The sequence below is a fragment of the Lissotriton vulgaris genome, chromosome 1_2, assembly GCF_964263255.1.
Source record: "Lissotriton vulgaris chromosome 1_2, aLisVul1.2, whole genome shotgun sequence".
In the NCBI taxonomy this organism is placed as follows: domain Eukaryota; kingdom Metazoa; phylum Chordata; class Amphibia; order Caudata; family Salamandridae; genus Lissotriton; species Lissotriton vulgaris.
In genome coordinates, this window is record NC_141686.1 from 302,026,483 (window position 1) to 302,039,457 (window position 12,975).

Here is a 12,975-nt window from a genome sequence, read left to right on the forward strand (position 1 = left end):
ATTGTCTATTTGACGTCACTCAAGCTTCGCTCTCATTGTCTATTTGACGTCACTCAGAACCCGTCTGTAAAAATATCTCCATTACTTACAATTCCCAGCTATAACTCTACACATCCTTAACCTCTTCAGTGCTCAGGACGGCCCCCAGCCGTCCCACGTCACGGTAGGCGTGTGCTAAGGACGGCTAGGGTCCGTCCGAATCCCGCCCACTTATTAATTCTCCCGCACAGCGGGAGAATTTGCGCAAAGCCGAAGGGGTTAACATGACATTGCAGAAAACCATAACCTAGGCATGGCGAGAAGTGAAGGCCGAGGTGCGTCTGCAGAAGACCAGACGCACTGGTGCATGGCACAGTCATGAACCAGAGGTACGCCAAGCAGTGGTGGATGAGGTGTGGGCAAGGTGGGGGTGGGGTGTGTTGGAATTTAAAGACATCATCAATGTATTACCTATCGATGAGAGATGAGAGGGACTTATGGATTGAACTCCAGCTGAGCCCTAGAGCTGGCTTTGGAAACCAGAAAAAGGTAAACAGTGCTGGGGTAACAGCAAGTGTGAGTGAGTAAATGAACAAGAGTGCGACTGGTGCCACGCGTATGGTATTGGTACAACTTTCTGGAGCATTGCAACACATCATGGTCCCCATTAATAGGGGCTAAAAGCGATACCCTGAGGCTCACCGCTGCAGGCAACGCCAAGTGGTCTGAAGTTTGTGGACTCAAAAATGACTGGATCCAGAAAGACCAGATCCCCAAGGGTGGGCCCACACCTGCAAAGCAGTGCTGGGAGGGGCAGGCGCGGTGGGCAGAGGAACCGGCTGGTACCCATGTGCCCCACTGCCACACCCGGCTCCATGAAGGGCACAGCTCCACGTACAGGGCATATCCTTGCCGTACCCTAGACCACTACCCGGCCGAGTATCCCATGGGTCGCACAGCCCCCGCAGATATTGTGCACCTGCTCTGAGAATGTTGTAAATCAGTGCTACTCCCTGGATTTTGGGAAAAACTGCCCCAACGTAAGTCTGGGTCCAGGTCAGTAGGGTACTCCTCATTCCGGGGACTTTACCAGTGATCCCCCTTAACTCATGAGGTAACGCCGCCGGAGCGGGTAATTCCAGCCCCGGGATGTCCACACAGACTTTATCTTGGATAAGAGCTGATGAGCATGTACCCAACAGTAAAGCTCCCCCTGCAGTCTGTGTCGATAAAATGAGTACCATTGAGTTGGGTAACAATGAACCCCCCCTAGGCTCGTGTCCCTCCCTCATGCAGGGCAGCTGCTCCAAGGAGCCCAGTGAGGGGGTGGTACCAAAGCCCCCAGCCTTGGTGCTTTTATTTATTTGTATTTATTTATTTTATGCATTTTTATATAGCGCAGACTTTAACCAAAGGTGTCAGAGCGCTTCACAACAGGAACAGTAATGGTGCATGAAAATTACAAGTGAGCCTGTTACAAAAGCAAACGTTACGTTGCATGAGGCAATGGTGGCACTTGTGCATATATCAAAAGCAAACAGAATGCAAGAGGTAGCAAACGATACGTTGCAAGAGAAAAAGTGACGTGTGCATGTTACAAAAGAGTACAAAATAAAGGTAGAAGTATAATACTGCATTAAATGGCAGGCACTCACACCACAAGAACACACTGGGAAGGCCCTTCTATAGTCACGGAGAACAGAATTTCCTATAATGGAAGGTCTTCCTTCAGATAATAGAGAGGGTGTGAATTACATTTGGAAGTGTCTTTGAAGGAGGAGAACTTTGAGGTCAGTTTTGAAGGCCTGGGAGGAGGTGGCGGTCCGGAGCTGAGGCAGAAGTGAGTTCCAGATTCTCACCGCGTTGCCTGAAAAGGAATGGCCCATCAATCTTTCCTTCTTGAAAGTGGGAGGTTCAAGCAATACATTTTCTGCATTACGTGAAGGTCTAGAGCCTCCAGAGAGTTTCAGTTTATTCGCCAGGTAGCGAGGAGAGGAGGAGTGCAAGACTTTGTGGGTGATGCAGGCAGTCTTATAGATAGATCTTGCCTCGATGGGAAGCCAGTGGAGGGTGGATAATATGGGTGTGATGTGGTCGCTTCTTTTGGCCCCATATGTGAAACGAACTGCTGAATGGAGAACAGGTTTAAGGGGGGACAGGTGGGATTTAGGGAGGCCAGTAAGAACAGAATTGCAGTAGTCCAGTCTGGAGAGAACCAGCGATTAGACCAGTGTTTTAAGGTCTTGCTCCGGGAAGAAGCGACGGATCCCCGTAGAAGGCGCAGTTGGTATCGAGGAGACTTCGCAATAGAATTGATGTGGGAGAGTAGATTGAGTTTTTTGTCGAGAATGACACCAAGGGATTTTGCGCTGTCGACAATGATGGGTTTATTGTTAAGTAGATTCATCTGACCCATCCATGATTGAACCGGGGGGAGGAGAAAGTGAGGAGGGGAGGAGGTGGAATTCAGTTTCAGAGGGATTCAGAATCAGTTGATGAGTTAACATCCAGTTTTGATTGGAGTCAAAAGTAGAGCTAAGGATGGAGAGATCGTGAGTGGAGACCACCTTAAGGTAGATTTGAGTGTCGTCTGTATAGAGCTGATAGTGGATCCCGGATTTACTTAGGAGATTTCCCAATGGTTCTGAATAAAGATTGAACAATATGGGTGCAAGTGTAGAGCCTTGAGGAACACCTTGACCTACCGCCAAAGGAGATTAAAGACTTCGCTATTTTGATCATTTGGGATCTATCAGAGAGGAAGGAAGCAACCCATTTAGGCACAGTGCCCTCCATGCCCATTCTCTGTTGAAGAGTGCTGAATGTTGTGATTGACAGTGTCAAAAGCTGCAGAAAGATCAAGGAGAATTAGAAGACAAGACTTCCCTGAATTGAGTATCCGCAGCACGTCATCAATCACTTGCAGCAGTGCTGTTTCAGTGCTGCAGTTTTGAATGAACCCAGACTGGAAATTGTCAAGAAGATCATTGTCCTTGATATGATGAGAGAGTTGTTTCGCTACACATCTTTCTGTGATCTTCGGAAGAAAAGGTAGGTTAGTGATGGGGCGGAAGTTGTTGAGGTCATTCGCATCAGCAGTGTGTTTTTTAAGCAGCGGGGTGACCTGCCCAGTTTCGAAGGAGACAGGAAGGGAGCCTTGACAGAGGGAGAGGTTGACCAGAGTGGTCCAATAGGAAAGAGAAAGGGTATAGAAGTCAATGGCAATGGCACTGGGGATGGGGTCAAGCGAGTGGTTGGAGGGCTTTGTTTCGAGGATGCATTTGAGGAGGGCATCTTCAGATATGGGGTCAAAGCTCTGCCAAATGGCTAAGGATTTGCGCTCCTCTGGAGGTGTAGGATGAGCGACCTGATCCACAAGTGATTTCACTTTTTCGTCAAAGAATATAGCGAATTCTGCTGCTTTCTTTGTAGAATCCCCCAACTTGGAGGTTGGGGGAGAGCAGTAGGGATTCTTGATGAGATCGAATAGTTTTTTGGGTCTATTTTTGGTTGAGTCGAGGAGGGTTCTGAAGTGCGATGCTTTTCCAAGGAAGATGTGCTTGTAGTACTTGGATCTTGCTGAACGAAGCGTGGCCAAATTATCGGTGGTGGGCCCTTGTCTCCATTGTTTCTCCAGGAATCTTAGGTACCTCCTTTCTTCATAGAGGGATTTGTTGAACCAAGGTGCTGAGGGAGTGGGCCTTTTCTTTTTGCTTTGGAGAGGAGCAACGTTATTAATTTCGACTGCAAGGACTGTGAGGCATTGGGAGGTGAGCTCGTTAACATCCAGGTTCGAATCTAGCCTTGGAAGTGATAGCAAAGCTGATTCACATAGGGTACTGACGTCAATATTTTTAGTGTCACAGAACCAGGAGGTAGCCCTCTTAAGTTGGCCCAGAGTTATAGAGTGTGATAGGTGAAGAGAGAATGGGATGAGGAGATGGTCAGACCAGTCTACATGAATAGGGGTAGCGATAGAAAGCATGCCTGCCTTAGAAATAACAAGGTCCAGATTGAGCCCTTGGAGTGTGTTGATTCTGTGCAGTGTTATAGGATCGTTTGCAGAGAGGAAGGCGGCCAGCAAATTCGCAGAAGAGTCTTGCGGTAAGCCCCAGTGGAGATTGAAGTCACCCACAAAGGTCTGATTGTCACTTTGCGAGTATTGGTCGCTGATGAAGTCAGTGAGTTCCTCCATAAACGAAGGGACACTACTAGGCGGGAGGTAACTGGCATGGAATCTAAGGGGTGAGCGGTGGTGCAATTGAAGTTCAAGGGATTGGCATTCAAAAGTGCGGGAGGAGGTGTTAGGAAAAGACTTAAGTTGAAGGGAGTTTCTAAAGATGACTGCAACACCTCCCCCAACTCTGTCAATTCTGTCATTTCTAAATATAGAATAGCCTGTGGGTAATAGGAGATCAAACATAGAGTGAGAGGTATTGTTGAACCAGGTCTCTGTGAGTAAGAGCATGTCAATATTGTGAAGGATGGTGACTCAGTGTGGTGACCCAAGAGTGAGTGTTTGGGTGGAAGGCTTGTCGTGTTCCTGCACTTTCTTTACATTTCTCCTTAATGCACTTCCCACCCAGACACCATCTGAGGGACGGCTGGCTCAGGAACCTGACTGCCGAAGTCAACCTTCTTCGCAGGCTGAGCCCCTCCCACCAGAGGAGGGGGCCATGAGCCCCCAGGACCCAAAGCAGGACATTTACTTCTGAGCATCTCTGGGACCGAATCCAGAAAAGTCCTCCTGTGACTCTTCAGTCGGTGATCTTGGACACCTCCCTTCTGTGTGATCCTTTGAGGAATAAAACCCATATCCTCGACGCCTGTGTGAGTCACCGGAACCGACCCTGGACACTTCCTTACCTGGCAACCCCCTGAAGAGCGGGATAGAGACGTCGCTTCAGGTGCTTCCGTTTCCTGGGACTCTTCCTATGTAAATCCAAGCGCTTCCATCTCCTGTGAGTCCAACATTCTCAGACTAGGCGCATGAGCTTCTTGTAACTCACCACAGATCTCAATCCAATAATTTACTAATCCTGAAGTCTCCAAAGCCAAGTCACGGCACCTCCTCTTCTTGAACTTTTCAAAGTGCTTCCTGGTCCTGTGACCCCCCCCCAAATCTCACTCACAGCACAGGCTCTCAGTTAGACTTTGTAAAGAGGTAAATGAGAACCCGGCGACTTCCTGGCCCTTTAAACCTTTACTATCTGCAGCAGGCATCTCTCCTTCCAGTTTCTACATTTACTTGTCGCTGTCAAAGGCTCTCAGTGCTGACATTTCCTTCTCCTGTGACTCTGCCAAGAAGTCAGGTGCATCCTTACCTTGCTGCTGTGGCAGGAGCTGAGTTCAGACACTTCTATGCAACGCTTCTGACAGCCGCTTCAACTGCTAGAAAACGCTGGCCCATAAGCCTAATTTAGAAACATCTTCTAGCAGCTCTCCAAAGTCAATGTTCCTCTCCAGTGAATTTCTTGCTCAAACCAGGACACCCTCTGGCTTGGAACTCGCAAAGTGATTTAATCCAAACTTTTTCTTTCTATTTTTGTCTCGGTTGAATCTACAGATCTTCCAGGTCATCTACGGATTAAATCTAGACCGTCTCCGCCCATGACTATCTTGTTTGAATCTGGGAACCCTCAGATCTACTCACCTCCAAGTTGTTGCATCCAGAGCTTGTCCAGCCTGTGACTTACAGACCTTCTCCATCCAGAACCCTCTGCTTCTGGAGCAGGATCAGTTGCAATTCTCCTCATTGATAACATTTTTTCACTAAAATTGACTTTGGCCATCCTTGGTCCTGTCGACCACGCCAGTTGTGCCTGATGACGGTCCGAAGGGCGGAGAAGGTCAGCATGCAGGAACACATGGCCATCAACGTCTGCCCTGGGCCAATCCGGCCCATCAAGCAGATCTCGGACTACTTTCCACGGTTCCACAACTTTCCACCAGGCATCATCAGGCCACGGCCGGCACCCACCCGCCCCGACGATGAGGGCGGAGGCGAGGAGAAGGAGGAAAGCCGGAGGAGCTCCACTGGAGGGGACGTGTCCCCGTCTGGCGAGGACGAGGAGGAGAGGAGGAAAGAGGAGCGGGAGAAGGAAGCCCAGGAGGAAGAGGAAGGCTACGACTCGGATGACTCAAGTAAGTTTATTCACTTACCGCAAGAAGGAGTGTTCACAGTGGCAAAAATATGGTGGATTATTGTATAGTGTGGCACAAAAGTAGACTTTCTAGTAGCTTTCTCTCTTGTTCCAACAAATACATTCACATGAGTTTGACTCTATGGTAGGTCTTGCTTGTAATGGGTGATGCACAATGCAGTAGTAAGCTGAACCCTAAGGTCTCCTCGATTCACTTATGTTTCTATATCCTGTATATATGAAAGCATCAGTATGAGTTTTTTAAATTTATGTTTGCATTGGTCATAATATTGGCTATAAAAATACATGTCTTTACTCAATTCACTCTTTTTCTAGAGCAGCAAAATAGTTATATTTTAATGAAGTAACTAGATGTTTTTATAAACAACTCTTTCAGGATATACAATCTGTAGTAAAACTCATATTTTAGTGGCCCATTCAGTAACAAAGTGTAGTGACTGTATACAATTTCACACCCTGTAGAAGCACTGATTTGATCATTCAGAATAGCGTTGTAATTCAACACGTTTCGGCACATCGCTTCATTTGTTTTGCCTTCTCATGGTGCTCTCTGAGTTTTGATTTACATTGTCGACTTATCATTTATTGGCTTGCAATGGTTACTCTATTGCTAGGTGTTACAACTCTAGATATCTTTTCTATTTTGTCAGTACTGAATAGTGAATTTCATTGCAAATCATAACATTTAAATATTTGCTGAGTATAGCGGCGGGTTATTTTTACAAATTGATTTCATATGCTTTGTTATAAAGTGGCATCACCACAGCTGCTTCAGGGTATTCACACAGCAAACCTTGGTGCTGAAGCGCTGTAGAGTCAGGGCGACTTGTATACATGCATTTGTAGTGACTGAAATATATTTTGCTAAGGAAGCTCTCTAGAAATATCAATTAGTAATGTAACAAACTTGAAATAAGCATTAGCATAGCCAATAGGTCTTGCCTTTGGGGCCTTATAAGTGTTTAGCCAGAGCTATTGACTTTGTCAATGTCTTCAAACTTTGCTATAGAGAAGTGTGACTGCTGTGCAGCATGCTGAGAAGTTATAATAAAAAAGTGCCCGAAGCATTTTTGTTACCTTATATATGAGCAAGAAGGCGTTATGTACAACTGAATGACCATATTAGAAAAAGTATTTACAATAAAAATGTCCTCGGTTTTCTGTTGTCCTTGCAATGCTGGCAACTCGTTTCTGCCTGTTTCAATGGTTGTTTGTTATAGCTTTTTTTGAGGGGGCATAAACAATTGGAGGGAGAAGGTTTCGAACTAGTACCTGTATTATAACACGAGCAGCGGACGAATGCTAGGGGGAGAGTCAGCAGATGCCAAATTCCGAGAGTAGGCTCAGGTGGTGCTGAGCAAGGCTGGACTGGCCGTAGTGGGCACCGGGCATCCCCCCGGTGGGCCGCAAGGGTGGGGGCCAGTTTTGGGCCTCCGGGGCCTTTTTTGTTACAGCATAGCTGCAAAATCGGCCCTGTAACAAAATCCGCTGCAAATCAGCCCTGGCAAAGAGCTCGGCTGCACCCCCAACCCTCGGGAGGACCGGCTAAGCACTTTGCCAGGGCCGGTTTTGGTTCCCAGCCCGGCCCTGGTGCAGAGTGATGCTGAGGCGTTGGTGGTGGTGGTGACTGGTGCGGACGTCATGCTGAATAATGCTCAGGTGTTGCTCAGTGATGCTGAGGCATTGGTGTACTAGTGCAAAGGTGATGCTGAGTGATACTTATGTGGTGCTGAGTGGTGCCAAGGTGGTGGTGCTGCACTGGTGCTCAGGGGGTGCAGAGGTGGTGCTTAGGTGGTACTGAGTGATGCTAAGTTAGTGCTGTGCTGAGGTTATGCTGAAGTGGTGTTGCACGGATATTGAGGTGGTGCTGTACTGATGTTGAAGTGGTGCTGGGCTGGTGCTGAATTGCTGCTGAGGTGGGTCTGCACCTGTGGCGGTACACTGATGTGGAGGTGGTGTTATGCTGATGCAGAGATATAATTGCAATGGGAATGAAGTGGTTCTGAGCTGGTGGAGCACTGATGAGGAGGTGGTGCAGATGCTGAGATGGTGCTGTGATGGTGCTGTGCTGATGTGGTGCTGAGTGATACTGATGTGGTGCTGAGTGATGTCGAGGTAATGCAGGGTGAAGCAGTAGCTCAGGTGATCCTGAGTTGGTCTGTGCTGGTGCACTGATGCTAAAGTGGTGCTGTGCTGATACTGAGGTGGTGCCATGGTGGTGTTGAGTGAAGCTGTGGTGGCACTCAGTGATGCTGTGGCGATGCAGTGTGATGCTGTTGTTACGTTGAGTGATACTGTGGTGACGTTGAGTGATGCTGTTGTGACGTTGAGTGATGCTGTGTTGATGTTGAGTGATGCTGTGGTGGCGCTGATTGACCCTGTGGTGGCGCTGAGTGATGCGGAGGTGGTGCTGCTGACAGCCACGGTCCGTGGAGGGAGTTCCGGTGGGGCAGGCAGACGGGGCGGAGGAGGGGCAGTGTGGGGGGTGATAAACACCGGAATATGCAAAATGCGATGCAGGGCACGGAACGAAATTCGGTTTATTGATTTAATAGTTTACTTACCTGCAATCATCCATATTCCGGTGTTTATCACCCCCCACACTGCCCCTCCCCGCCTGCCTGCCCCACCAGAACTCCCTCCACGGACCGCGGATGGCTGCTGAGTTGGCACTGAGTGCTGGAGTGATGCTGTGGTCAAACTGAGTGATGCTGTGGTGGCCCTGCATGATGCTGAGGTGGAGCTCAGTGATGCGGTGGTGGCACTTTGCTACAGAGACTTCCCATTACCTAACAGCACTATTTTACTCCCCTCAGCTCTGCCACACCCGTAGCTTCCAAGCACTATATAATTTATTTGGGAGTTTCCCATACCCACTGCGGAGCACTAAACCTACAGAAATACCAAATCATTGCAGATTATCAAATCCCATTATGCGTGTAGGAGAGGATTGTGGCGTTACAGCCAGATCTCCAGACTCTGGAACTGGGGAACTGGGTTCGAGTCTCGATAGTCATTTCAACATCCTGTAATTCTGGGCAAATCAATTATTCCTTCAGTTCAAAAAAAAAATATATACTTGTGTAATATACCTTAGGATCAAGTTTGCGCTATGCTAAACTTCAAAAAATAAAAATACATATAAAATCCAAAAGTTTCTACAGCTCAATTGCTATGAGGTCTAGGAAACAGCCAGAAAAGCTAACTCTGGGTTTAAATGGTAAACTGATAGTTCTTCAGGAATTAAGTATGCAGCTGCAGGAACAGTGATCACCTCACAACAGTGATCATAGATCCGTGGCATCTGTGCATTTCTTACCTGTTGACAAGATCATCAATTTGAGGCCTTTCTCGCGCAGAATGCTACGTACAATGGGACATAGCAGTCAAAATCAATTTCTCACTGACAGGTTTACTCGCCACCAGACACATTGTTCCCTGCCCATCATGTCTGGAGTGTGCCTGGGGTGTGCCTCGTCCTTTGAGGAGTTAACCCCACTCGTGCCTCCCAGCAAGGGTGCAGGAAGGATGTAGGGCACAGAGAGCGTGCTTCATGCCAGACGTGTAGCCCCAAAGCACTTTCCAAGCAGTTACGGGACCATGTAAGTTTGGGGGAGTGGGTGCGCTTCGCTTTCGGTGGTGGTGCCGGAGTGGGAGGCAAACCTGAGAGGGGGGAGGTGATGGGGACACAGAGGGAGTGTACCCCACGTGTGTCATTCATTGGGTGGTGGAGGCCAGGGCAGAAGTGGGTGAGCGACAGGAGCCAATGAGAAGGGGAGAGGGGGAAAGAGGGCGGCTTATGGGGAGAAATTAATGGGGAGGGGTGAAACGGGAAGAGAATCGAGGGAAGGAAAAGGGAAGGCTAGAGAGAAGAAGGGCGAGGTCGGAGAGAGAGGGTGTGGGGAGAAGGAATAGCGGGTGTGAAAAGAAAAGGAAGGGGTGAGAGAGGAGCGGGCGGACTCGGAGAAAAGAGAGGTGGGAGGGAGAGAGGAGACATTGATGGGTGAAAGGACAGAGTGAAGCGAGGTAGCGAGCATAAGCTGGAGAGGACGCACGAGTGAAAGCCCTCCCCCACCCTGTGCAGGGGGACACGATAATCAAAGTCAAAGTCAAAAAGCTTTATTTCGATAAAAGTAATTATCATAAAAGCAGCTCAGTTGTTAAAACAGTTACAGATAAGAACAACAGTAATGAGTTTAAAAGATTTTTGTATCTCTGTACAAGACACAAAAAAAAAAGTGTTTGTACAATGCTGAACTAGCCAACTAATTGATTGAGTTCCAACAAATCAAGCAAGTATGGCAGTATTTTCAGTTTAAGAAATTTACTAAGAAGAATTAAACAGAATGTTTTAGCTTTTTGGCTCGTATAGCCCAAGCCCAAGATAAAAATTTGGCTAGGGCGCAAGCATAGGGTACACTACTGTCAGAAATAAGTATCCTGATTGCCTCTTCATGACTCCTAGTCCCCAGCTGACGGCATAGGTTTTTGAGCCAGACCCTCCTTGGTGTAGCATACTCGCCGCACACGAACATGAAGTGTGCCAATGTTTCCGGTTTAGCAAGACATGTAGGGCATAGCTCGGACATTTCCATACAGGATTTCCATCTTTTGGTAAAAGTGTTAAGTGGTAGAGTTCCCACTCTAAATCTGAAATACAAGGCCCTATCAAAGGGTTTTACATTTGCATCCAGATACAATTCACGTCTAGGGCAGTCCTTAAACCTCAAAAAGTCCAGGGAGGTACTAGAGTTTCTTTGTGAGCAAATCCAGTCCCAGTAGAGCTTTTTGAGTGTTTGCTTTGGGGGTGAAGTTTTATTCAGCCATGATTCAAGTTGTCCCAACTTAGTAAGTAAGGTCTTCATGTCTTTTAGCCATTTGATTTTGTGCCAGCTTGGCGATGACATGATTTCCTTAAGGCCTCTGGCATATCCACTTAGTTCTTCTACACGCCAGATGCGAGCCCATAATAGTAAAGGGCGAAATTTTGCAATTTCGCCAATCTGGGTGCAGCCAAGGTCCATAAATAAAGGAAGTGTGGGAGTACCTTGTGGAAGGGACATTATTTCTCTGCAGAATTTGTTCTCGGATCTCTGCAGAGCATCAGTGGTCGAAAAGCCCCAAAGTTCGGCCCCGTAGAGGGCAGAGCTAACACCTTTGGCTGTGTAGATCTCAAGGACTGTGCCTATAGGCCTTGATGTACTGGAACGTTGCTCTCTCAAGAGGGCACCTGTGATCCTTTTGTGGTTCAACAGCATTTTATCTAGGTGTGGCGTCCAGTCCATTTTGTCCGATAGGCGTATCCCGAGGTAATCAAAGACCTTTACCCTTTCCAGGAGCTCAGCATTTAGGGTGGGGGAACGCACATGTTGTTTCGGTGGGTTAAGGACGAGGTACTTCGTTTTATTTGTATTTATTACCAGGCCTCGTTTAGTACAAAAAGATTGGAAATTGTCCAAAAGTCTCTGGAGTCCCATTGGGGTTTTGGAGATTAAAAGCGTGTCATCCGCGAAGAGGAGTGTTGGAATGCGTTCACCAGCCAGGGATGGCTCATCAGATGGATGTTTGAGGAGATGCTCAACCACCCCGTTGATGTAAAGAGAGAAAAGGGTGGGAGCCAGAACACATCCCTGGCGGACTCCTCTCTCGACCGGAATACTGCCCGTTTTCTCCCCTCCAGGACCCCACCTGACTTGGGCAAAGCTGTCCTGGTGCAATCTGATTAATAAGGATAGCAGATAGTGGGGCAGCCCCATGTCAGCAAGTACTTTCCATAATGAGTCCCTAGGTACAAGGTCAAAGGCAGTCTTTAAATCGATAAACGCGAGATAAAGACGGTATGCACCTGTTACAACGCATTTTTTACTCCGCACTACCATTACAACGCGACTTTTACAACGCATACCATTACAACCCATTGCGCTGGGTGGCGCTTTAGGATAGGGAATAAGTATAATTTACTATCCAACACCTTCCCTAGGGTCCACGGGGACTGGAGTTAGAATAGTAAATTATACTTACCACTATCCAGCACCCCAAAGCGCTATGCGTTGTAATGGTATGCGTTGTAATGGTCGCGTTGTAATGGTAGGTAGTTGTAACGGTATGCGGAGTAACGTCATACATCCGATAAAGACTGCCCTTGCCTATAACCACAACCTTCCAATATACCATCATGAGCCTGAAGGCTTGCTCAATCGTTCCAGTACCCACTCTAAAGCCTGCCTGGAAATCAGAAAGGATTTTGTTTTCTTCTACCCAATTTAAAATTCTGACTAACAGGACTTTGCCGACAACTTTTTGGCTGATGTCTAGCAAGCTGATCGGCCTGTAGTTAGATGGGTCATCCCTCGAACCTTTCTTGTGAATAGGGACCACCTCAGCCCCTTTCCACGATGAGGGAATAGGGGCACCTTTACAAATGGCAACCAGGAGGGAATGAATCAGTTTACCCCATTTAGCACTGTCGGATTTTAGCAGGTCTCCGGGAATCCCATCGGGTCCGGCCGCTTTTTGTGGAATGATAGTGCTTATTGCGTATTCCACTTCCCAGATAATAAGCCCCCCTGATGGCCGCCCCTTCCCTATCTTAGGTTTTACAGCTGGTGTAAAGAAGGTGACAAACCCAACACGATACAGTGGCTCAGTGCTCCAGGTCTCCTGGAATGCACAGATCTTGTGGGCGTCGATCAAGACGTTCCACTCCGGCAGGCCTAGTTTCCTAGAGATCCCCGCAAGGTTCCAGCTAAGGATTTTTATCTCGCTATGTATTGGATCACCGTCGGGGATAATAGTAGTTCTAGGGTTAGGTGGATCTACTCTGTCCTTAGTT

General features: G+C 47.7%; 1 protein-coding gene across 1 annotated transcript in view; it reads left to right on the forward strand.

Annotated features, from left to right (window-relative positions):
- Window positions 1-5,804: 5,804 nt before the first annotated feature.
- LOC147736558 (double C2-like domain-containing protein beta) overlaps window positions 5,805-12,975 on the forward strand; it is a 477,282-nt gene continuing 470,111 nt past the window's right edge. Inside the window, exon 1 of the mRNA XM_086953771.1 lies at window positions 5,805-6,123. Coding sequence (XP_086809897.1) covers window positions 5,805-6,123 — 319 coding nt within the window. The remainder of the gene's footprint in view (window positions 6,124-12,975) is intronic.